The sequence below is a fragment of the Jaculus jaculus genome, chromosome 1 (assembly GCF_020740685.1).
Source record: "Jaculus jaculus isolate mJacJac1 chromosome 1, mJacJac1.mat.Y.cur, whole genome shotgun sequence".
In the NCBI taxonomy this organism is placed as follows: domain Eukaryota; kingdom Metazoa; phylum Chordata; class Mammalia; order Rodentia; family Dipodidae; genus Jaculus; species Jaculus jaculus.
In genome coordinates this window covers 64,820,358-64,847,430 of record NC_059102.1, presented here as the reverse complement: position 1 = coordinate 64,847,430, position 27,073 = coordinate 64,820,358, and the positions used below count along the sequence as shown (strand labels likewise).

Below are 27,073 nucleotides of genomic sequence, written 5' to 3'. Positions count from 1 at the left end.
CTGATTCAGCAGAAAGACCTGAACCACTGTGAGCTAGACCTACATTCTGAGAAAACCAAGGTGATCTGTGAGAAAAAACAATAAATAAATGCAGAAAAATCTCATGTTCATGACTGCTTCAAATGGAAAACTGTGATATCTTTTATGAGGAAATCAATTTTTTAACTTTCCAAACTGTAACCAAAGTGTAATGAGGTAAATCATAACCTTGGACAGAAAACTGAATATCACAAAATTGTTAAAACTTTATCTTTTATTAAACATGCACTTTCTCAATGCTTACTGTCTTAAACAAAGAAGAAACAGGAACTTGGACAGAAACTTGGCTATGGCAATTCTCTGTGCTAACAAATATAAGATATAATTTTAAAAATAAAATAAGTTCTTACCTAACTATAAAATGCTTTCTTTGTTTACCAGGAATGAAATGATATCACAAAACAGGCAAAAGGAATAAAAGTCTCTTCAACTGTTTATTTTTGTCAGAATAGCTGACAATCTCTGTTAAGTATTTTGGTCTATTATTATAAGTATTATCCATGCCCTGCTTTGAAAAAAGAAACCCACTCAAAATATACCAATCCTTGATTGAGGTAAAGAATTTTACTTTTAAAAAAATCTGATTTTTTTAAAGAAATAATTTCTTAAAATTCTTTTAGCATGATAAATAGAAATAATCTCTTGCACTCTGGCAAACATAAATTCACTTTATACAGCAAAGGATCCAGCCACTTCTTGGCAAACTGAAGGTGAGAGCTACTCATTTACACATCCTCCGCCACAGTATGACACGCCATGTTCATACAGACTTTGTTTCATTTGTCTTACAGTTATCAATACTCATCTGGCAAAATAAAAACAAAAACAAACAAACAAAACAAGGTTTTGGAATGGCAAAAGCAAAAGAAGTTTAGAACTCAAAGCAGCTCCACAGGGGAATTAATCCGAGTCTTCATCATCAAGATAGTCCTCGGCGTTGCTCAACGTCCGCACTGCATCTAAAAGAGACAGGGGAAGGGAAAACAAGGAGGTTACAACGTGCTCACAAGTTCTTTGCACTTTTCACAAATAATCTTCCCTCTGACCAGGGATTATGTTGGGAGCTATGAACCAAAACTTGGCCATGTTAACAGAAACCACCATATAGCAAGTTAAGTTTCTACTTCCTCACCTAATAAATATTCAACTACCAGAAACAATGGGATCGTAAGCCTGGCTGAACACTCCCCCATCCTGCCGGTAGCTGATGAAGGAACAAAGGCATTTTGGTTTAACCAGTAACTCTGCGATCTTTGCCCTAATCACGTCTCCTTCCCCCTACAACTCCTTGCCCTGACCATGTCCCCTCTCCCTACAACCCTATATAAACCTACGTGGAAAAAATAAAATCTCGAGGCCTTGACAAACACCTAGCATGGTCTCCTTCTTGTGTCTGTTTGCCTTTTTCCACTTAGGTTAACTCCCCGCTGGCCGGGGCAGGATTATACTTGCCATGACCTCTTTGCTACTTTTGCTTTTCTGCCTACTAAATTCCTGCCACTGCAAGTTCATTAGACATGCATGAGAGAAAAACATGCAGTGTTAATCTGCTTCTGCTTTGAGCACAAAGTGACCAGCCACATGGGTCTCAACCACAGGCACACCAGCAGCCACTCCACAGTGGCTTCTGTCAGCCCACAGACTGCACCCTTACCTGAAGGCAGTGTCACTGGTTAGAAAGATAACTAGTAAGGAAGAAAGGAGAATGAAAACAATGATGTTCCTGTTTCATTTTAGAAATCTCTGAAAATAAAGGATACTCAGAAATAAAAGTTTGAAATTAAAGTGTTTTCAAATAAATAACAAAAAGCTGGACCCCATCAAATGTTCCAACAATGTTGAACAGGAATCAAATGGAAGACAGCTAATCTTCAACTTCTACTACCCAACTGGCTTGTCAAGTTCATACAGCAGCAGACTGCCCTAAACTGATTAGGGGAGGAAACAGAATGGAAATATTAACACACGACTGGAGCTCAATTAATGTAGGACAGCAGCCTGATGGACCCCAAAGTTTGTTGGATATGTGACTTATTCCAAGTCTTGGGCAGAACCCTTGTCGATCTATAAAGGAAGGAATTTATCAAAGAGAGTATCATGTGAAAAGGGTTTAAGATTTAACCTAAACAGGCTTCTACTAGCTAGTGATAAACTATCAAACCACTAATTATAATGTACTATTATGTATCAACCATTCCAACATACACCAGTATACACACCTCATCTGAGTCTCTTCAGAGAATGATAGAGAAGCAGTGCATTATTTACAAACAAAAAGAAAAATCAAGCATCTTTACATTGAATGTTCTGTTTAGAATGGGAATGGAGTGATTGGATTAGAATGTCAGGGTGTTACAAACATGACTCAGATAACAGATCTGGACATCAGTGATTGTCTGAGGGTGCTAACATCACAGGACCACAGGAGGAAGTCAACCAGGTGCTGTGTGTCTCTGATAGGATATGTGATGCACCTTTTCTCCACCCATAGGAAAGATAGGCACAGGTGGGTCCTAAATCAGACCATACCTCTACATTGAACATAAATTCACAAAAACATAAGACAATGGACATGATAATACCACTAGACTACAGTCAGCCATGTTCAGACTGGGAAACTTAAGTTGATAAATCCCATTTGCTTAGTAAATAAATTTTACATTTAGAAAGAGAAATAAGGAGAAAAAAAAAGGAAGCAATGACTTAAAAAAGTAAGGCACAGGCCAGTGAACCCAGTGCTAAGAAAGCTGACCTAATGTAGATGCTGTCTCATATGGTCAATAAAACAGATAGAAAGTAAACAGAAGATTATCATGTTGCCAGTAGGACAATATTTAATAATCCAAGTATGGCAGTGCCTGCCTGTAACTCAAGCACAGTAGAAGCTAAGGCAGAAAAATGGATGAACAGAAGAACTTTTAGTTATACTAATGATACTGTAGCTTTTTTTCCCTTTTGTGTGTGTGGCATGTGTGCATGTGTGTTGGTGAACACAGTGTGAAATAGTGCACAGGGTAGCCAGAGAATGATGTTGAATTCTTGTCTTCCTCGAATGCTCTCCCTGCACTTCATTAACCAAGGTTGGTTCTCTCAAGTGAGCCCAAAGCTCACCAATTTGGCTAGTCTAAACCAGTGGGCTCTGGCGATCCCATCTCCACTTCTCGAGTACTGGGATTACAGGAAGGCTTCCATTCTTAATTTTTTATGAGTGCTGGGGATCTGAACTCTGGTCCTTAGTGGATAAAGCTCTTTCCATGCAACTCTGAGTTCCTGAGTCCAGATCACCACACCCCACATAAAAGCCAGAAGCTTTGATAGTCTTCTGAATCCCAGTGCAACCCCAGTGAGAAGGGAGGCAGAGATAGGAGAATTTCCCAAAAGTTCACAAACACAATGGGTAACAACTAGGAGAGACCCTGCCTCAAAAAGGAAGTAGAAGGTGAGGACTGACCTGAAAGTTGTTCTTTGATCTACACACACACACCCTACCACTACCACCACCACCAACAACAACAAACAATCAATATAAAAAATAAAAAAGAGAAGAAAGACTTGCCATGGGACAAACCCTAAATAAAAGGAAATCAAGACATGGGCAGAAACAATGTAGATAAATTCCTTCTTTTTCCTTTCATGAAAAGCTCTGAGGAAATTTCCACATGGCCAACTGCTGAGTGATGAGTGTATCTCCATCACCCACCCTGGTGCACGGGCAGCATAGTAAGTTATCTGGCAGCAGCATCCCCTCCCTCCATCCTACTGCCCTTGGTTCACAGGCCCCGAGTCAAGCATGGGTACTGAAGACAAACATACAACCAAGTGAATGGAGCCAAATAAACTAACAGTGGAAGGGTTAAGGATAAACTCATACATATGTATGTCAGTTAGGTTAGCTACAATGCAGAACCTGCATTTGATACCAATGACATCAAATCCACCCACAGGCAAAACTCATTAGCAGTGAGATAAAAGGGCTACTGAGGCAGGCTTCTGGGGTGTGTTCTCTAGCTTGACACATACTCTGGTCTGTAAATAGTTATAAACATGGTCTTTTTAAAAAGTCACCAGACTACCCACTTGAGAGTTACATACTTTAATTACACCTCAATTTTTAAAACTGGAGAAGACAATGTAAAGAACTCAGCTCCTAACTACGGCCCTGACCCCACCCCCATATCCCAGAGCCACCTGCCATGGTAACTGTAATATGCAAATTATTTTGTCCCTCTAAAAAGATACAAATTGTGCTTTATAAAGTGGACAATAATGTCCAAATATATAATTTTCAGATTAGAGTTTATTGTACCAGTTAGCTACACAGACATATATTCTAATTTTCATTGTAATTAGGGTTATAATACAAATCAAAACTATGTGATTGGATTGAGGAAATGAAGCAAGGAAAATATTAAAAAGCAGCATAAAAACTGAAATATGAAAACTTATTTGTTGGCACTGTCTTTCAGGCTCCAACATTATCCCAGTAATTCCAAGTGTAACTGATACAACATTAGGGAGATATTTGGAACAGAAAAATGAGTGCCCACTTCCAAGACCGGTTATGCAAAGACTGCAGAATGATGAGGGGAACTAGCCATTTCTACCAGTTCTGCCAGCTCCGCCTCACATGAGCAGGCTGCTGGGTACAGCTCTCCAGGGCTGAGCTGTGGCTTTCCCTGGCCTGTCAGGATGAAGCTCTTGGTACAGGAGACTGGTATGCTACAGCTCCTAAGATAGTTTACTTGCCAGTCAAATCTTTCTGAAGGTACCTGTAGCAACAGGAAATCAGTACCAGAGAATGGAAGTTAGGCCATAGTCTACCTGACTCAACTGAGGCAACAAGGACTAGGGGGTTGACCTTTACAGAAAGTGTTTCATCCTCTCAGCTGCTAATATGGCTTCCCAATAAAATGTAGCTGAGCAGCCCCAGCTCAGCTAATTACTATTTTCCCATTCCCTTCATGGAATGTATACCATACATGAAAACCTTTAAAGAGTGGCTAGCTCTGCCAGTGAGCAGTCATGGTTTAAATAAGAAACCCCAAGGGCTGGAGAAACAGCTTAGCAGTTAAGGTGCTTGCTTGTGAAGCCCAGGGACCTAGGTTCAATTTCCCAGGACCTACACAAGCCAGATGCACATGATGGTGTATGCTTTTGGAGTTCAGCTGCAGTGGTTGGAGGCCCTGGCATACCCATTCATTCATTCATTCATTCTCTCTCTCAAATAAAAAAAGTAAAAAAAAAAAAAAATCCCAAACTCATTAATGGTTTACACTACATTTGATGTGAAATGGAAAAGGAAAAATCTGGGGCAGGGGATGCAAGAGATGACTTTCTGTGTAAAGTGCACACCATGAACAGGGACCTGAGTTTGGATCCTCAGAACCCATGTAAAATGCTGAACAGGGAGGTATATATCTGTAATCCCAGTACTGGGCAGGTAGAAACAGGGTATCTCTGGGGCTTGTTGGATAGCTTAGTTCAGCCAAATTAGTGAGAGCTACATTCATGAAAGATGCTGTCTTAATAAGTGGAGATGCCACTGAGGAAGGTACTCAACATCAGTCTCTGGCCTCCTAACACATCCACACAAACACAAGACTTACCTATAAGAAAGGAGAAAAGGAACAATGAGTTTATAAGAAGGCCTATGATGGGAATTTGGTAATAGGTAGTATGGTGGTTTGAATCAGAAGTCCCCCATAAACTCATATGCTTTTAATGCCTTGTCCCCAAATGCTGGCAATTTGGGAGGTAGTGCCTTGATGGAGGAGGTGTGCTGCTTGGGGTGGACTTTTGAGTGTTATAGTCAGTTCTCCCCTGCCAGAGCTCAGCTCATTTTCTTACTATTTTTCACCCTTTACGGCAAGAAGGGATGTCCAGCCTTTGCTCTACCATCCTGTCCCTGCCATCATGAAGCTTCCCCTGGAGATTAGAAGCCAAAATAAACCCTTGACTCCCATCAGCTGCTTTTAGCTAAGTGTTTTATCCCTGCAACACAAAGTTAACTACAATATGTAGGGAAGGTAATTCTGGGAGGCTCCCTTGGCAAACCATGTAGACAGGGGGACATGCTTATTAGTTTTGACTGACTAAGGAATTGTGGATATTTTGTTGCTGGTGTGAAGAAGCATTTGCTTCCCATAACATGAGGGTACCTGACAGAGAAACAAGTTTTCTCAAAGGGTTTAAAAATTAATGGGAACTTATTAAACGGATAGAAAGAGGAAAGCAGTCAGTATTCTACTGCACAGGTCTAAAACTGTGACAAGGATATTGTCATATTAACATAGACACAAATAACCCTTTGCATCTGTAACAGAAATGTGTTTTCTACAAAGTCCTCTGATGATTCCTTCCAACATGGCTCAGCTGGATGTGATACTAAAGCAATGTTAAGGTTTGCAATGTTATGCAGTCATGAAAAGACTTGCAGAGGCAAGCCTTCTCTAAAACGTTTCTCCCTACAAAATGGTGAAAAAAATGTGTCAATGGCTGGCTATACCTTTAAGTATTATTTAAATGTCTCTAGTAGTTTGAATGTGTGCTCCTCATAGGCTCAGGTATTTGATTAAGCCTGTTACTTGAGTCTCCAGCCACCTGGCTGGGAGAGGTGTCAATGGGGTAGATCCTGGGGTCCAGCCCTAAGGTGTGTTTGGGTGCAGATCTGATTTGGAGCCCAAAGAAATGCAGAGCCATCTGAGATCTGCCCGGGTCCCCTGCTGTTTGTGACTGGTTCTGTTTGTTGCTTTGGGTGTTTGCTGGATGCTGATGGTCTCTCTCTGCTTGGCAGTATGGAAGCAGCTTCTTCTGCCACTGATGGAACTTCCCCCCTGGATCTGTAACCTTGAAATAAACCTCTTCCTCCCATAAACTGTGTCTGATTTAGATGTTCTTCCCAGCAACGTGAAGCTGTCCACAATAGTATCAAACATAAACAGCAGAATAAGGCTTGAGAAAAAAAGGGATTTAATGTCCCCTCAACACAACCCTTTTTCTACTTTTTTTTTTTTTCATCTCTCTTGGTTTGGCATGGGCCAGATGAGCAGGATAAGTGGGAAAAGGAGAAGAGAGATAATGGGAGGAGAGTTCAAAGCACATCTTCCTGAGACTCATCAGGATGTAGCTATAGACCTTTCAGTAGGCCATATGCTTAGATTAGGAAATACCAGCTTTACTTCACTTTTTCCCAAACTTACCCTTCCACACTGATATTTTTGTCTTTAAGAATGTATATTTCAACTTTATCTTAGAAAACCACCCACAGAACTATGAATAAATTCCAAAATGTTTGGCAAAAAAAAAATTTTAATCAGACTAATTTAGATTAGTTTGCTACCCTCATGTGATCTATCTGCCTTTATCATCATGAGCCAATAAGCACTGGGTCTCAGCAGTATCTAGCCATGGGCACTCACGACCATGTAGGTGAGGAGGGGATGGAGATAGCTCTCTGGAAAGTCCTGGCAGGCAAAGAAACAGAAAGAGAGAGAGAGAGAGATTTGTGTTCAAACTTGTTTGCTTGAAGGCAATCTATTTTGGAGGTTCTGGATTTAGATCAAGGTTACATAACTGAACTTCACAATCAGCTAGAAAGGTTATGAAATAAAACAGAAACTTCACACCAGTGAGTGAGCTGTTAAGTCGGATCATGAGGACAGCAAAGGCAGAAGGGTTGCAAACGTTACCTGCTCCCTGTTTCTTTTTCAGGAGAGACGCACAGGCGGCATTTGTAGCCATGTCCAAGGCCAGCTTCTTCTCATTGTTTCTTAAGTCTGTTCTCGCACCTTCCAACACAAGAACAAGAAATCGTGTGTCTCTTAACACTGCGTCTTAGCAGCCAATCCTCTGTGCACCAACATTGACCACATTTGCCACAGTTGTCTTGAGAACACTTCTGGCCCCAAATTAAATGTGTCACCCTTAATCAAGGAGCTTGTTGCTCCCTGCATTAGTTGTTAGAAGCTTCAGCTACATGCCCTCTGCCTCTTCTGCCCTGGGTTGGGCCTGAGGGAATTCGCATTTTAAGTCTGTAGGTGCATTTGTATGCAAGTTAAAGAGGCTATACAATACCCAAAGGCAATGCCCAGCTCCTGTGAGCCCTCTCCTGCCCACTTTTTCGTTTTTCCTTGTCTTTGGGCTAAAAAATCACATCAGAATCTCTAAATACATATGCATTGTTAAAGACTAAAATCACAGAAATACACTCAAAAAGGAAGAAAAAAAAAATCAAGGACCACATTACTCCTTCCTTCTACACTGTGCAGAAGTGACCATCCTCATGAGCGGGCTTGAGTTTCTGTCTCCCCTCACTGTGCCAGTGCACACACACATGGACATGTGCACAAAGTCACACTACAAGTGTTGGCCTGTAATTTCATTCCTTTTAAACTTCAGAGTATATAATGGTACACTTTTCTTAGCAGTACAAATAAGACCCAATCTATTTAACCATTTGTAAGTATTCCACTTTGTGGATGTTGCAGTCACCTTCATGTTGCTGTCAGAAAATACCCAAGAGCAGCTTGTGGGAGGAAAGGGTTTACTTTGGCTTACAGACTCAGGAGAAAGATCCACAATGAGCAGAGGGTGAACATCACCTTCTGGTCAACATCAGCAAGAGTGTGCCAAACACTGACAAGGGGAAGCTGGTTATATTACCCATAAGCCCACCCCCAACAATACACTGCCTCCAGGAAGCTCCAATTCCCAAGATGCCATCAGCTAGGAACCTAGCATTCAGAACACATAACTTTATGGGAGACATCTGAATCAAACCACCTCAGTAGATGTTCCAGAATTTATTTAATCACAGTTTGACATGTAAGTTAAGTAAGAAGTTCCAAATGTTTATTGTTATAAATACTACCATTAACATCCTTGAACAACCTATTCACATGAATGCTTGGAAGGTGGGTTCCTAAAAGTGGTGTAAAGTCAGGTATGTTTTTGATTCTGCTGACAACCATCAGATTGCCTTCCACGAAGGTCCACTTTCAGTCACAGATTTCTACAAATGCATGCAGTGTCATGGGGCTATTTGCAATTACTCCTCACTTGCAAACAAAAATTAAGTGTCCAGAATATAACGATACAAAACTTGCAGATCAATAAAACAGCAGTTTGAAGAATCCTATGCAAATGATGGTCAGGTATGATCTCTTTCTCCTCAGCAGAGATTTATCAGTCCACAGTGAGGAGTGTGGGACTCCTTGCTCGCAGATCAAGTTCCTGTGCTTAATACTTCTGTGACTGCTCATTTACTGAATTATACTTGAAAACTCATACACATGATTTCTGTCAGGATAGGAACTGTCCACAATGCTACAGGGGAATCATAATCATTCCCTGGGTTTCTCTTGATGAGCCTTCACAGAAATACAAGGTGAGACATGGATATGATTTAAATTTTTCTAGTAAGTACATTTTTAAAAGGTAAAATTAATTTTAATAACTTGTTTTATTTAACCTAGCATGTCACTTAAACATGCAATCAATATGAAAATTGTGATATTTCAACCAGATCTTTGAAAACTGGTGTGCATTCTACCCTGGGAGCACATCTCAGTTCACTCAGCCTCATTTCTCGGGCTCCGTATTACATACAGGCTAGTGCCTTCTGTGTGAGACAGAACAGTCCTCAGCATGACCTTGCTGAGGGCCCGACAGTGGTCTTCATGGTATATAACCTAGACCAGGCTGGAAACCACAAGCATATATCCTTGTTCATGTAGCCCACAAAATTTACTTCAAGGATCATTAATAACAGAGGGTCCATGACTTGTATCTGGGGGCTGGTCTTACAATATGGCCTTCTTGGGTAAGCTGTGGTGTGGGTGATATATGTGCCCTTTGTAAGGCTTATTTAATATGTATGGGACAAGTGGATGAATTGATAAACAGTCCATAGTTTCACTGTTGCCTCTGAATTGCATAAACATGGGAGATAAGGTCATGACATCTATCATTCACACCTCTAGTATTTACTTGGCTCAGGCATGACATGTGGCTATAACATTCTTTCTTGTCTACCAAGACTCTTTTAAGTGAGCAAGGGACTCACCAACTTTACCCTGAGGCTTTCTCAACAAGAAGTCCTCCACATACCCTTCTTCCTAAAACCTGTAATTTGCAGATATGTTCAACATGTTCTCTCTAAAAGTTACATTACACACACACACACACACACACACACACACACACACACACGTGTTCAAAGCTTGTCAACATTTTGTTTTGTTTTGTTTTTGGTTTTCTAAGGTAGGGTCTCACTCTAGCTCAGGCTGACCTGGAATTCACTATGTATTCTCAGGGTGGCCTCAAACTCTCGGCGATCCTCCTACCTCTGCCTCCCGAGTGCTGGGATTAAAGGCATGCGTCACCATGCCCGGCTTCAAAGCTTGTCAACATTTTAATTCATAGGAAAAACTAACATAAACATATCCCAGTAATTTCATCTTATTATAGTAACTTTAATATAGATAAAAATCAAAGTTAAAATTCCAATTTAAAATGAGACTGTTCTTATTCCTACTATTTTGAGTGATATGATTTGTCATGAGTTACCTTTCAAGGGAAGCAAAGACCAGGTAAATTCAACATGCTTTACCTTTTGCCAGAAGCAACTGGACAATGTCTGCATAACCTTTCCAGGCCGCAGCATGCAGAGCTGTGTCTCCCAACTTGTTCTGCAGTGACAGAGAGGCAAACGGCATTATAAAAACAGGAAGAGGGATGCGTGCTGACACTAATTTAAGTCTAATCCACCTAAGCCCAAAATAACAGCAAAGCTACAGAAATATAAAACTCCAAAGAGAAGAGGAAAGGAGACTATAGCAGTCAGATGGGTCGATAGAAGGGACAGAGGACCAGAAAGGAACATGATGAAGAACACACTGAAATACCTACAGAAGGAGACACCAGAGGAAGTGAACAGACTGGCCCCAAAGAAATCCAGCAAGAAGAAAAATTAACAGATTCCTGGAGAGACTGGGGCAAGAATAAGACATACGATAAAACAGGGGCACAAGTTGAAAGCGTTGATAAGACATAATTAGAACCCACAACTCCCTAACTGCCAGATGACCCATCAATGATGGTAGAATTATCCTGTTGACAAAGGAGAGTGTTTCCAAACTTGTGGACACACGTACAAGAGATGGTGCCAATGAGGCCAGAATTAGGTTAAAAAAATAATCTACAAAGTGGACAATAAGACCTCTATCTCAGCTACTTTTACCTATCCCATGCCCAGTGTGTGCAGTGAGTGCTTTATTTATGTTAACACACCCAGAAAAACCAGAGAGGGACCTCACCACTTCAACACATGAAGAAGTCCATCAGTCAGCAGCCCCCTAAGGGCACAGCTTCCAAATAGAGTTACAAATAAAAGGATGAACCAAGGCACTGTTTATTTAAAAAAGCTTAAGTGTTGGAAATAAAATAAATAGCTTTAGGTGGGAGTGGGGCAGGAGACACAGTAAAGTGAACAGCAGAAAATAGTTTGGGGGCTGGGAAGACAGCTCAGTGGTTAAGTGCTTGCTTGAAAAGCCTGATGGCCTGGGTTTGATTCCCTAGCATCTGTGTAAAGCCAAATGCGCAAAGTGGCACACGCTTCTAAAGTTAGCATGCAGTGGCGGGAGTCCCTGGAACACCCATACTCACTCTCTCTACCTGCCTCTTTCTCTCTCCCTTTCTCTCAAATAAATATGTCAAAATATTTTTTAAAAAACAATTTTAATAGTGATAATGTATCAGAGATATATAAGGTGATATTACATAATGAAACAAGAAAAGGGTGCTATGTAAAAGTAATGGTGAAATAAGAGCTATGGTCAACAGACTCTTCAGATGGCCCCTGGTACAGTTACTTTCTCATTGCTGGACAAACACCTGGCCAGAAGGAGCTTTGGGAGGAAAGGGTTTATTTCAAGAATACACAGAGTCTAGGGGAAGTTTCATCTTGGTGGAAGAAGCTGGCTCACTTCCATAGATCCATAGCAGAGACACCATCAAACAGCCTATAACACCAGTGGCCAGAGCTCCAACTCTGTATGAACACACCTTAGAGGTAGGTGGACTACAAGACCACCCATACCCCAGTAACACCTCCTCCAGAAGGCTGCTGGAAACAAGTAGGAAGTTTAACCTTAATGAAAAAAATCCTGAGGCTATGGTGGACATACATTCATATTCAAACCACCACAGCCCCCTCAAAGTCCCTGTCCCACCCCAAGGGTCTTTCTGTGACCAGAGACTATCAAGGCTGCTACTCCTACAACTGGGTTTCTAAACGGTGGATACTGAATTTATCAATAGGGTCCTTATGCTGGGTGGGCTACACCTAATCTGATGGGCCATTAAAATAAAGTAGCAGAGCCACAAGCCCCTACTGATTATGAGGCAAAATGCCAGCTGCTATCAAAGAGTCATCCAAGAAAAGGACCTCTGAAAGCTGAGGGTACCAGTGCTACAGGAACAAGAAACTCAGCCTCTCACCAGCCGGAGAGAGCTTGTAGGAGAATGCTGTGCTTCTGAGAGCAAGCTAATAGTAGGCTTCAAGCCATGAGGCCTTGAGCTGAGAACCTTCTCAGGCCATGCCCAGAATTCATGCCTACCCAAGTATATGCTACCAAACCTGTGGGAATTTGTTATGTAGCACCAGAATAAGGTGAGGAAATCTTCTGAGAAAAATAAGAAAATCTGAATTTCAATCTAATACTATGGGCTTTCCAGATCTAAAAGAACACAGAAAATGGTCAAGTAAGTACCATAAAAGCAGTAAGATAGCTGGGTGTGGTGGCGTATGCCTTTAATCCAGTACTTGGGAGGCAGAGGTAGGAGGATCATCATGAGTTCAAGGCCATCCTGAGACTAGTGAATGAATTCCAGGTCAGCTTGGGCTAGAGTGAGAACCTACCTTGAAAAACCAAAACCAAGAAAAAAAAAAGAAGAAAGCTTCACATGCTAAAAGATTTTGTTATAATTACTGGGAAAAGGCAACTGTATGGCACATCTTTATACAATTTTAGACCATCAATGTGAATGACTCAAGACAAAAAAGCAGATTGTGCATGAAAGGATGGGAACTGCCATGGTTTGGATGTGGTCTGAGCTGTCTCCTAAGGGTTCATGTGTAGGCGTTCTGAAAGAAGTGTGAAACCCTGAACAGATGGGGCTTTGCTACAGTTTGGACCTTAAATGTCCCTGAGAGATCCACATGGTAATGGCTTAGTCCCTCCAACAGGATGCTACTTACTGGAAGGTGTTGTGAGGAAATGCTTACATAATTGGGGGTGTTCTCAACAGGGGTAGTGGAACCTCAGACCTTTCCACTTTCAGTGGTGACAAAGTGAAGTAACTACCACGTTCTCCACGTTGCTATGGCAGGTGGCCTTGGTGCAGGCTCACAAGCAATAGTGACATCTGATCATGGACTAGAACCTCCCAAACTGGGAGTCAACGAGCTTTTCTCTTTGTATCTTGACTATCCCAGGCTACAGAATCAGAGGTCTAACCAGCAAAGGACTCATGGAATGTACCTGGGTCAACCTGAGACTGGAAGAACTGTCACTGTGGGACCTGAGTCTCTCTCTGGCTTCCAATTTTGGAATGAGATCCCTCTTTCACATGCGCTTCCACATGATGACACTGATGACCTTCACAAGCGCCACCCAGGTGTCAGCACCATACCCGTCTCCAGAACTGGTAGCCAAATGGATCTCTTTTCTTTGCAAAGTAGCTTGCCAACAACATTTCATTACAGTAATAGAAGACTCTAATACAGAAATCAATGGCATCAAACTTCTAAAGAGAAAACCTGAAAATGAAATCACATGGAAACATTCCTTCAGAGTTCTGGGAGAAGCTAGTTTCGCTTAGACTTGTGATCAACCAAATACTCAATCCTTTCTCTTTCCCAGGAAATCCTTTCTACTGGAAGGTATACTCTGACGAGAGGAAGACACAGGATCTGGAAAGTTACGGTACAACACAGCAGAGCAGTAAAGGAGACTCCCAGGATGTCAGCAGAGGGAAGCCCAGACCAAGGTACTCTGGAGAAGGAGGCCTGGGAGCCCGGGGAAAGAAAGAAAGAAGTCACTGATGACCTTATCCATTGTATGAAAGTACCTCAGGAAAGTATAAAACATGCAGAAGTCTTAGTAGGATTTTAAATTGCTAAATAAAAGTCAATGTTTAACAGAACAATGACATAAGCAAGAACCATTACTTAAGACAGCAGCAGTACTGTACACGTGTAGTAATACAGCCAAAAACTGATCAGATAAGCAAGGGGAGTAGCGAAGGGTGGGTGCTGGGAGATGAGAACTGGGGCAGCTGACGAGCTTAAACATTCACCAAACAGGAAACCCAGCTGCAGGAGAAGATGCTGCCGAACAGGACAGCCCCAGAGCAAAGGCGGGGACCTGGGAAGAGCTAAATCAGCTGCAGAAGAGTGGTGGGGCATGTGAGTCTTGGTACAATTTGAATTTTAATATAATAACATTTTAAAACCATGTGCCCAGCTTGGGGATATAGCTTAGTAATATAACTTTGTCTACCATGTGTGTGGACTTGGTATCAAATGCTAGAACTACAAAATAAAAAAGTGACAAAAACAAAAATCCATGTGCTCACAGTATTTTAACTAAACTCTAATAAATAAATAAATAAATAAATTTTTTTTTCTTCATTTGAGAGAGAGAAAGAGGCAGAGAGTGTCAGGGCCTTCAGCCACTATAAACAAACTCCAAATACATACACCACCTCGCTTAAGTGGGTCCTGGGGAATTGAACCTAGGTCCTTGGGCTTTGCAGGCAAATGCCTTAACCACTAAGCCATCCCCCCAGCCCCTTAACTAAGCTCTTGAACATGTTCTCAACTGTAGTGTACCAGAGCACAGGGAGGTGCTCACAGCAAGCAGTCTCACCTGTTGGTTCAGTTCAATGTTTGGCTGAGTAAACAGCACTTCTACTATATCTGAAATCCAAACAGAGAAGGTCTTTGGTAAGAAGGAAAAGTCAAACTTGTCATAAAAACAGACACAGTAATATTTTTAAAGAGGGATTCTTTAGGAGAATCTTCAAGAAAATTCTTATATAATATCTTAATATTTTATGAACAGAAAAACTTAAGAATCTAAAAATTAGATTAAGAAAAACTTTCAAATAATTTTATGAGTTCTAGTTTTCTCCCTGACATTAGGGTTTGGTTGTAGGAAGAGGGAAAAAGAAGGTTGGTGTTAAGTTTTTGGAATAAAATATACTGACATTCAATTTGCCATTATTACTGATAATAACAGGGAAGGTACAACCGAATTTCAAACTTAAACAGATATTGTCTTTCTTCTGAATTTAACAGTTTGTAATAAACTTAAATGCAGGTCATAAGTGTCCCTAAAGAAAGGCTAGCTATAAAAAACCAACCTTGCCTTCCTTCCTGTGAGGTTAGAGGGTGGAACTGTCATCCTGTCACTGGCGTTTTCTGGGAAGCTTACTAAACCTGAGAGAGGACAGGAAGTGTCCAGTCTTTCAAGACAGGTCTGGACAAGGAGGCTAATGGGCCACATCCCACCCACTGCTGGACGGTTTCCAGGAACAGGCTTTTTTGGCTAATGTGCTAAAGGATCTGAAAAGAAGAGCCAGCATTTTCTTCCCATTTTTAAAATCTGGCTCCCTCATGTGCAGACATTCTGAACAGCACAGAAATGTGTGATGACAACAGGCAATAAGTACCTTTGTGGCCCCCATGGCAAGCCCAATACAAGGCAGTGCTTCCAGCTTTGTCCAGCCCGTTCACTCCCACTCGGTTGTCCAAACACTCCCGCAACCAGCTCAAGTTGCCTGAAAGTTCACATTTACAAAACCACATGAAAAAGGCTTTTATTCTTTGCTTTGCTTTTGAATCAATTTCATCCTTGTAACTTTCCATTTGTAATTGAATAATCAGTACATCTTCAGTTCTGATCTGCCCACTAAAGCTTTTATTATGGTACATTCTGACTCTCTGCTTATTAATAGAAACTTTAACATCAATTTTTAATGGTAAGAGTTGCCAAAGTAAGGTCGACTTAAGTATTTTTACTGCCCAAAAAATATAGACATATAAATATTGCTTTTTCTTTGTGAAATTCTGAAACCTGGGGGAACAAACTGTCAAACCTCAATACACACAGAAATGCTTTCCATCTCGATATAAGTACATTTCAATCTTCTGGAAGAAATGCTAAGCAAGCACCTCAAAGCCACTGCTCTGCTACACTACAGGACAGCCACAGATTTGACATCCATAGGCCAATGCCCTAAGTATCTAATTTCCAAAGAGTTTTGAAACGTCAGGTTCATACCTCTGCACCCAGAACTTCCTTTTGCACATTCAGATTTTAAAAATCATGGAACAGAATGAAATGGGGCTTGCTTGTGCTCTTCTAAAACTCCATTATGTACAACAGGGCCTCAGTATGGGGGCTGGAGAACTCTGTTGAGCGAGGAGTCTTTCCCTTCACTGCAGGATGCTTAGAACAGCCTCAGCCTGTACCCAAAAGATGCCAGTAACATCCCTCACTCATGACAGTCAAAATGTCCCCAACATATTGTATGGAGTGGTAACCCATGACCTGCCCAGAAGTCTTAGGTCTGTGGTCCACTCCCTCCTCTATAGACCCTCCCTCACCACACCAATACTCTAAGTGCTATGTCCCATGATGTCCCCCCGCTCCTGCCCTCCAATACTTACCACACCATGTTTTAATGATCTGGTACATATGTTTTTCCCTGCCTGGCTTCAAACTTTGGGAATCTCAGACCATGCTGTTGTCCCTGCCTACTCCCATCTTTGAACACAGGCTGGGTAGAGTACTGGAAAGTGTTTGTTGACTGACATTTTAAAATCAAATCACTCTTAGGCTGGAGAGATTGTTTAGTGGTTACAGCATTTGTCTGCAAAGCCAAAGGATCCTGGTTCAATTCTCTAGGACCGAAATAAGCCACACACACAAAGGGGTGCATGCATCTGTAGTTCATTGGCAGTGGCTAGAGGCCCTCGCATGCCCATTCTCTCTCTCTCTCTCTCCCAAATAAATAAATACAATATATTTTTTAAAAATCAAATCACTCTTATTCTTTTAGGCTGATGGAAGTCAGCACAAAGGTGCTTGTGGGGAGGCAGGCATGCCAGAAACACTCTGCATCTGGCTGCCATGGCTCTGGGTGAAGAGGTAGGACCTGTGCATTTCACTGTGCTGCATCTTGTGACCAAACACAGAAACAGAAAGCACCTACCTCTTTTTGCAGCTTCATGCAATGGATTGTCAATGGATTCTGCCTGCTCAGCCACTAGACAGAAAACAGAGATGCCAGTGACTCAGGGGGATGTTCATGGTTCTTTCCCATGATCACCAAGCTTCCTGAGTCCCCAGGCCTTGGACAGAAGAGTTTCCCTCAATGTGGATAAAACATAAGGGAGGGCTGGAAGGGTTGCTCCATGGTTAAGGATTGTTCCTGAAAATCCAAAGGACCCAGATTTGATTCCTCAGGACCCATGTAAGCCAGATGCACAAAGTAGTACATGCGTCTGGAGTTTATTTGCAGCGGCTGAAGGCTCTGGAATGCTCTCCCTCCCTCTCTCTCTCTCTCTCTCTCTCTCTCTCTCTCTCTCTCATATCTGCTTCTCTCACTCTCTCCCACCCTAATAAATAAGTAAATAAATCAATAATTTTTAAAAACATGTCAGAAAGTCATCTGGCACCACCAGCTTTATGAGAGGCTGGATTGTGCTAATGAGGCCAAGCTGAGCACTAGGGAAATAACCCAACAATTATCTGGAAGTATAAACTACAGCCAGCCTACTTAGTGACTGAAATTGAAACAGAACCAACAGATCCCCAGCTCCAGCAACAGTTCACTCAAGTCCTTAATAAATAAGTACAGCAGTCAAAGAGCATCTGATGCTCACAGTCACACCCTGCTGACCAGCTGAGAAAGATCCCTGCTGAGAACTCTCATCTCTTCTGTGTAGGTGGAGAGGAGAGGACAGGCTGGGGGAACACCCTACCTGCCCGTCAGCAAGGTCATCACCACAGCTCTAGAAAAGAAGGCTGTGGCTCAGAGTGACTGCAGGCCTAACCACTGCCATCAGAGTGCTGGAATGGGACACTCCTTTGACGATACAACAGAAGCCCCCTGCCCACCCTGGGGTCTGTGATCAAGTCTAACCAAAGAGCTGCAGTGCAGCAGCTGAGGAGGTGGCTCGGCATTAAAGGCACTTGCCTGAGAACTACAGTGCAGTGCAAAGCTATACCGGGGATCTGGCAGGAATAGAACCACACTAAACCCAGAGTGTGGGGCCCAGGCCTTAGCGCTCACTCCCTTCCATGCCACCAGAGCTCTGAGGGGCCTCCGTGACATTTTATAAGTCTCTTTCCAGTACTGGGAGCTGGTATCAGATGTCAGCTTTATGGCCCAAGAATCCTTTCAGCTAAACCTAGCTCTGTCACTGGACCAATGAGAAAGGACTAGAGATATTGCTCAATGGTTAAAGGTACTTGCTTACAAAGCCTAATGGCTAGGGTTTGATTCCCCAGTACCCAAGTAAAGCTAAATGCACAAAGTGGTGCATACATCTGGAGTTCATTTGCAGTGGCAGGAGGTCCTAATATGCCCATACTCAGTCTCTGTCTGCCTCACTCTCTCTCTCAAATAAATATTTGTTTTTAAAAATGGAGGAAAAAAGATAAACTCAGACCAAACCAACCCTTGTCTACAAATCTTGCGCTGTCCTTCTGACTTGAGTTTCCATTTACTTTTGTCTGTTTTGTTCCTTTCAACTGTAGTAGTTTCACAGCAAGGGCATGTCTCAATGGCAAGCCTCCCAAGCTGCTATGCTAATTAAACATTTAATGAAGATTACTGCCTCAGATGTGAACTAACAAGGTAGGATTTCCTCACCACAAACTAGAGGGCTAGTCTACAAGAAATCTTTAACAATATTAAAAACAAACAAACAAAAAACAAAACTGTATTGAGAGTGGAATAAGTAAAACCCCAAGTGTTTACTTGGGAAACTGAGGATTTTCAATAGTGCTACATGCATTTTCAGAAGCCAAGGAGGTAGGCTCGAGCACATCTGTAGATCGTGGTCATGGCATGGACAGGAGGCTCACAGGGTGGACAATGTCCAGGACCGGCAGCCACTACTCATTTCCCAGCCTCAGTGGCAAGGCTTCAGGACCAGGTCACAGCCAGACAGGGTGAAGACCAGCGGCAGGCAGCGCTTACCATAGTTGCTTGGAATTAGCCCAGTCCGGCCTTTGCAGGTTCCTTTCCACCAATTGGTATCACTCTGTCAAAAGAAGAAAGAAATTAGATGGTAGCAAATCACTGGCATTCAATATGCATAAGACTATCTGGCTGCTTACAGACCTGAACAACAAGGCTACAGGCTTCTTCAGCCCTCACTATCTGCATCCATTCCCTCATCAAGAAATACATATACAAGCATCTGCCTGCTCAAATCAAACACGCTTCTCAGAGCCACAGCAACCAAACAAAGCAGAGAGAATATGAGACAAGGAAATTCCATTCGTTTAGACTAGTTATGGGATTTGGAGGAGACTTTGTCTTCGAGAGATTTTATGTTTTGCTATATTTTCTAAAGATCTTATTTCACTTTTACTTTTTGGGTAACTTTTTATTATTTAAAAAAAGAACTTCAAACCTATGCAAACGTAGAAGGAACAAAATAATCAACCATTTCCCAAAGTGTGGCTCATGACCAGCACTGTTCCACACATACCTCCAACCTACAATCTCTCTCCTCTGTGTGACTATTCTGAAAGAAATTCTAGATGTCATATTTGTTCACCTGCAAATATCATAGTATATATCTGAAAGAACTTTTTATAGTTAACTTTTTATTAACAAGCTCCATACATGTAGACAATATACCAGATCAAAATTTCCTACCAACACTGGAAATGGCTTAGCAGTTAAGGTGTTTTCCTATAAAGCCTAATGAGCCAGGTTTAATTCCCCAGGACCCATGTGAAGCCAGATGCACAAAGTGGCGCATACATGTGGATTTTGTTTGCGGCAGCTGGAGGCCTGGTTGCATCCATTCTGTTTCTTTTCTCTCTCTGTTCTCAAATAAATAAATAAATAAATTTTTTTTTTCAAAATTCCTACCACCACCCTCATTTTTCCCTCTTCCCTCTACAGAATCTCTTTTCAACTAATCATTCTTCCACTTTGATTTCATCATTTTTTCCTCCTCATATGCAAGTCTTATGCAGGTGATAAGGACATTTTCAAAAACAAAAGTGACACTATAATTACAACTTCAAGTTTTTCAGCAGTAATTTCTTAATATTATCAAATATCTAGATTAATACTCAAACTTCCCAACTGAAACATAGTCTAAGATCCCAAATAAAGAGTTGTTTCTTCCCTAGTAGCAAGATGTTGCTCAGAGCTGGTACTAGCCATTTCTCTTAAGGAGCCTTGTTTCTTTCAATGACAGTAGTCTATTATTATTTGGTTGTCCATTTGTAAGACCTTCCAATGAGCAGAACAGGGACTATTTTTGTGTTAAGCTAGATGAAATCCAACACACTGCCACTTCAAACGCAGGGATACTGAGTTTCTGTCTCACCTCACAGACCTCCTCCTGCGTGTTGAGAATATGGAATCCCAGGAAGTCACCACGCGAGTGACATACCTGCCTCAACCCCCAGGCACATGCAGCAATACAGGCACTTCCCCAAGTGCATCATGGCCAAAAAGGCTACCCTTCCCTTCCAGGATGGGTTCTGATGTCCTGGTATATAGTCCACTGGAGATACTTCATCAAACTACCAAGTCTAAATCCCTAAAACTACTTTCCCTGGGGGCTGGAGAGATGGCTTAGTGATTAAGGCATTTGTCTACAAAGCCAAAGAACCTCCATTTTATTCCCCAGTACCCACATAAGTCAGTTGCACAAGGGAGCACATGCATCTGGAGTTCATCTGCAGTGGCTGGAGGCACTGGCATGCCCATGCTCTCTCTCATATGTGGATCCTAGCTACAAATAACTGAACTTCTGTGTGAGTAGGAAGAAATCTCTTTCTCAAATAATAAAAGTTTAAAAAAATCAAAACCAAAAAAAATGAAAACAAAATACCCTGTGTGTATGGTTACAATGTCAGAGTACAACTATTCTGTTTTTCAGTTTTAGACATTGTTTTTCATTAATTTTATAACCACAGAAATGTTTCTGTAAATCCAAATTCAAATCTTCAAAACAAACTATAACTTTTCAAATCTACTTTCTATATTACTTTTATCTGGATTCTTTACCTCCATATCTGGAAAGCTAAATGTTAAATTATATGTTATGATTTATTCTTTCACAATTTTCAAAATTTATTTGAGAGAGACAGTAAGACAGAAAAGAGTATAGAGGCATCAGGGTCTATTGCCACTGCAAATAAATTCCAGATACATGCACCACTTTATGCATTTGGCTTCATATGGATACTGGGGAGTCAAACCAAGGCCATCTGGCTTTGCAAGCAAGTACACACCTTTAACCATTGAGCTATCTTTCCAGGCGCCTCACTCTTTATTTTCAACAAAGGAAAACAGGAGTATATGTGTATTCTCTCACTCTTTCTTAGACAAGTGCACAAAGCATACATGCAATTTTATCCTGCCTTTATCCAGTTAAGTTTTACCATAATAGTATATAAGAGATATCCCCATTCCTTTGTATGACTGCATAATATTCCACTTATAGAGACAGCAAAGCTTATTCAATTATTTTCCTGTTGATGAGCAAAATGCTTTCAACCTTATGTCACCATAAATTACACTAAAATTAAGAAACTTCTGCACATGTATTTCAATGTAAATATATACATAAAACAATGTTAAACTAAGTTTTTAGCACACACATCATTACAAAATATTAGCTTGGCTTACCATGTCCGTGATGTAGATAATATCACCTTCTTCAAAGTACAGTTCATCTGGCTAAAAGAAAAAGAAAAGATTCACTCTATGTGATATTTCATGAAATAGAACACTGACATACCTTGAAATATATATGCCCACATTCCAAAGAATCCTTGCAAACAGTATTACTTGTGTATTTATATAAGTACATAAACCACCTGAGAAAATATTACTTGTAAATTAATGAATTAATAAGAAGGATGGATTTTTCCCATGATGACTTTCAAAGGATTATGTATGGAAGAGTTTCCCACTTATCTTATAATTTACCATCACAAAGCAAAGCATTTTCATATCAGAATAAAATATTCATAAATTTCCTTATGAAACTATAAAATGTAGCATATCTATTTAAAAAAAGGACAAATGTCTAGAATTAAGCCACAAAAAATATTAATACCTGCTATTTGCTTATCTTCAGGAGACCATTATTTAATCTCTTTATGTCAGGAAGGTTAAGCATGTCATGTGCGAGAAGAAGTAACACATATCTCCACCACTAACAACACTGAAGAGCTAAAACACATAAGGCAGAAGCTCAGGAAGTCCAAGGACCACAATACTTGTAGATCACTAGTAACATGCCTCGTCCATGTACCCTAGCCTGGCCAGCCAGGTACCCTGCAAACACTGAGTAAAGCTAGTGTTTTAACATATTTTTTCTGTCAGTGAATAACACCATGAATTTTTTTTAATCAAATAAGGATAATGCCTATTGAGGCTGAATTTCATATACTGAGAGAGACTCTTATATCACTGGGTTAAGTGATTAATGCAGAGCACATTATTTCACATAGGGTAAGATCATTATGTATAAAATATATATAGAAATATTTCTAAATTTGCTATCAGATTTGTATGTACTACTTTGGTAACACTAGTGGCAAAATATCTAAAGAAAACACTTTAACACTTCAGCGTTTTCCAAACAAATAAAATGGCAGTACTGAAATGAATTACTTCATCCATTCATTTTTTCATTTGTCCCCTCTCACTAGCAGACTGGGGCAAGTAAATATCATCTTGTCCTGGTGATTTATTTCATTTCAAAGCTGGTCTATACTACTACTAGCTCCCTCTGAAGATAAAGATAGTCTGTTATCAACTACAGCATGCTTGAAGCAATCACAATAGATGAATATTTTAATGAAAGATTCATTCCAATCTAAACATTAGTAAACGATTAATGATAGTCCTCCAAGTGGCTGAATTCCTTTCAAGGCAATTTTTTTTGGGGGGGTTGGTTTTTTCGAGTTATGGTTTCACTCCAACCCAGGCTAACTTGGAATTCACTATGTAGTCTCAGTGTGGCATTGAACTCATGGTCATCCTACTACCTGTGCCTCCCAAGTGCTAGGATTCAAGCCACCACACCCAGCTTAAGGCAATTTCTAAAAGCACTTGTTGCCTGTCTGCTTAAATTACAATGACTAGACTCACATGTATCAGAAGCTACATGGATGTTATTAAATCCACTAGCATGATAACATTCATTATAACTTTATTTGAAACAAAACATTTAAGAGGGAAGAAAAAAAAAGTCTCTAAGATATTGTAACAAAGGATGATCAGTATGCAGTATATATAAATAGAGAAATTGATTGGAGGAAACAAAGAACTTCCTCTAAAACTTGCTGCAAACTGGATCTTTATGAGTCAATTCAAAGAACACACTCAAGGGAATGATCCAATAAGAGGATATCACCATCATAAACTTACATGCCCCAAACACAGGTGCACATTTTATAAAGCAACATATACTTGACAACAAACCAGAAATAAATTCCAATGCCATCATTGTAGGAGATTTCAATACCTCTCTGTCATCAATAGACAGATCATCCAAGCAGAAAATTAGCAGGGAAATAATAGAGCTTAACAACATCCTACATCAACTAGACCTAACAGACATCTATAGAACATTCTACCCCAATTCTACAGAATACATAGTCTTCTCAGCAGCTCATAGAACCTTCTCAAAATAGATCATGTAATTATGGTATAAATCATGCCTCCATAAATTTAGAAAAGCTGAGAGCACTGCAATGCATAAAAGCTAGAAATCAACAAGAGAGACAACAGAAAACATACCAACTCCTAGAAACTGAACAAGTTAGTACTAAACAATGAATGAGTCATAGAAGAAATTAAAAGGGAAATTGTAAGGCTAAGAGATGGCTTAGCCTTTAAGGTTCTTGCCAGCAAGGCCAAATGACCTAGGTTCGATTCCCCAGTGTCAATGTAAAGCCAGCTAGATGCACAAGGTGACACATTGTCTAGAGTTCATTTGCATTTACTAAAGGCCCTAGTCCATCCATTATATCTATTTGCCTCTGTCTTGATAAATAAATTAAGTAAATAAATATTTTAAAAAGGAAACTGTAAAATTTCTAAAATTGAATGATAATTCAATTGAATGAGAGCACATCCTACCAGAATTCATGGGACACAATGAAAGTACTCCTAAGGGGAAAACTCATAGCACTAAGTGCCTTCACATCAAAGACAGCTGAAATTCATGAATTGGAAGTTAAGAAAACAATTAAAAAGATTGATGAAACAATGAGCTGGTTCTCCAAAAACATAAACAAGACTGTTAAACCGCTGGCCACTTTTATAAAAAAAAATTTTCTTAAGTCTCAAATTAACAAGGTCAGAAATGAAAATGGAGAGGTCATAACTGACATCACTGAAATTGAAATCATCATCAGGACATACTTTCAAAACTTCTATTCCAATAAATTCTATAATCTGGAAGGAATAGATGAATTCCTGAACCTATATCACTTACCAAAACTAAACCCAGAACAGATAAGCTTCCTAAACAAATGTATTTCATCCAATGAGAGTTTGAACATGTAAGTTAAATGATGTCAGCTTTGGAAAAGAGTCCTCCTTTCACCTCCCCAATAATGCAGGATAACAAAATGAATAGCAACCCCTTTTCCTTGCAAAGCATATTTGGACCCATTTAATCCTTACAACAACCCACTAAGTGGAGCTGAGTCAATGGTATCGTCTCCATTTCAAAAACAGTTCTACATATATGATGGAGAATGGAATTTCAAAGGTGAAGGTGGGGGGGGGGAGGGAATTAACATGGGATTTTTTTTTATAATCATGGAAAATGCTAATAAAAATTTAAAAAAAAAAACAATTTTACATAAGTTAAAAGACTTCAGTACATGTGTGTGCCACATTTAATCCCAGCACTCAGGAGGCAGAATTAGGAGGATCACCATGAGTTCGAGGCCATCCTGAGATTACATAGTAAGTTCCAGGTCAGCCTGAGCTAGAGTGAAACCCTATCTTGAAAAAAAAAAAAAAAAAAAAACACAAAAAGACCTCAGTATAAATTTCAGAGTTGGGCTTCTAGCTCAGCTTTTGGATTCCTATCCTAGACCTCCCTTCCTCACACATGGTGCTAGGTTTGCACAATGGAGCAGTGGAGCAGGTCTAGCCAGTTCCCTTTGCACAATGTCCTTCTCTATCAGCATACCTTCACACTGTCCATACAGGTCTAAGTGACACTTTCTGTGATGGAGGGATGGGGGACACCAAACAAAACAGACTGGAGATGCTAGGACTATCTTCCTAAGAGCAAAATTGACGGGGGAAAAAAGTGATGGGAAAAAGGCTGGTGGGAGAAACTGGAGTCCCAGCTGCCTCACTAGACCTGGCCAGAAGATCCCCAAACTGGGGCTGGGGCTGCTGTCATTGTCTCCTGAGGGTAGAATGATTGCTGCAAACAGGACTGAGGCCTCCCCAAGCTGTTTTATATGTCAGTAAAGGGCCCCAAACATCCCACTCAGCTTGCAATCTTTTCCCAGCACAATGCCGTAAGTAGGAAGTCAAGGTGCTGTGCACTCCATGTGCTGCGTGCCACCATGTGCTATATAGCTGTGCCATGTACCATGCTGTGATGTGTATGCTTGGTGTGCTGTGTTTCAAAGTGTGCGTAAACTTGGTGTGCTGTGTGCCACAGTGTGCTACCTAGGTGTGCCTTGTGCTATGCACTATGCTGTGATGTGTATGCTTGGTGTGTTATGTGTCACAGTAAGCTGTGCACTTAGTGTGCCTTATGCCACAACGTGTGGTGTACCATGATCTGTCTGTCCCTTTAGCGAAGGTGGCTGCTCATAACAGTAGAGAAGGACCAATCCAAGCTTCCGGCAGTCAATGGAAAGAAAGATTCATTCACAAAAGGAAATAAACCTAGGTCTGGAACAGGCATGCATGAGCACTTAAGCACTCAGGAAGGGGTGAGCCAAAGGCCTTGTTTGTGCTAGGGTCTGCCTGAAGGAAGACAGAGCACAGAGAAATCAGAGGTTCATGAGGCTCTGGGTGTTCATTACTGACTATAGCCTAAGATCTCAGGAATATTAAAAAAAATACAGTCACACTTTGAAGATGAAAATTTATTTTAAAGTCTAATGAATAGGGTTAGGGAGATAGCTCAGTTGGTTAGCATGAAGGCCTGAGTTTGATCCCATAACCCATGTAAAAAGGTTGGGTGTGGTGGCCCATACCTATAATTCCAGCACTGGGAGGTGGAAACAGGAGGACCGCTGGGGCTCACTGGCCACCCACTGTAACCTAATTGGTGAGCTCCAGATCAATGAAATTCCTATCTCAAAAAGAAGGGTGGGCCTGGCATGGTGGTGCACGCCTTTAATCCCAGCACTCAGGACTCCAGGGACAGACGTAGGTGGATTGCAGAGAATTCGAGGCCAGCCTGAGATGACACAGTGAATTCCAGGTCAGCCTGAGCCAGAGAGCCTACCTCAAAAATAAAAAGAGGAAGAAAAGAAAAAAAAGAAAAGGGTGGATGGTATTCCTGATAATGACCTGAGGTGGCCCTCTGACCACTGCAAGCAAACACACATACCTGAACATACACCTGCACCCACAAGCATGGAAGCATTAAAAGAAAAATCTAGAGCTGGGCATGGTGGCGCACGCCTTTAATCCCAGCACTCGGGAGGCAGAGGTAGGAGGATCACCATGAGTTTGAGGCCACCCTAAGAATACATAATCACTTCCA

At 41.0% G+C, this 27,073-nt stretch overlaps 1 protein-coding gene across 1 annotated transcript in view; it reads right to left on the bottom strand.

Annotated features, from left to right (window-relative positions):
• Nucleotides 1–235: 235 nt before the first annotated feature.
• Nucleotides 236–27,073, bottom strand: part of Ostf1 (osteoclast stimulating factor 1) — a 54,093-nt gene continuing 27,255 nt past the window's right edge. The window contains exons 3-10 of the mRNA XM_004653099.2: nucleotides 21,997–22,047; nucleotides 19,315–19,378; nucleotides 17,320–17,373; nucleotides 15,775–15,882; nucleotides 14,970–15,019; nucleotides 10,649–10,727; nucleotides 7,728–7,826; nucleotides 236–998 (exon numbers count right to left, since the gene is read on the bottom strand). Of these exons, the coding sequence (XP_004653156.1) occupies nucleotides 940–998; nucleotides 7,728–7,826; nucleotides 10,649–10,727; nucleotides 14,970–15,019; nucleotides 15,775–15,882; nucleotides 17,320–17,373; nucleotides 19,315–19,378; nucleotides 21,997–22,047 (564 nt within the window). The 3' untranslated portion in view covers nucleotides 236–939. The remainder of the gene's footprint in view (nucleotides 999–7,727; nucleotides 7,827–10,648; nucleotides 10,728–14,969; nucleotides 15,020–15,774; nucleotides 15,883–17,319; nucleotides 17,374–19,314; nucleotides 19,379–21,996; nucleotides 22,048–27,073) is intronic.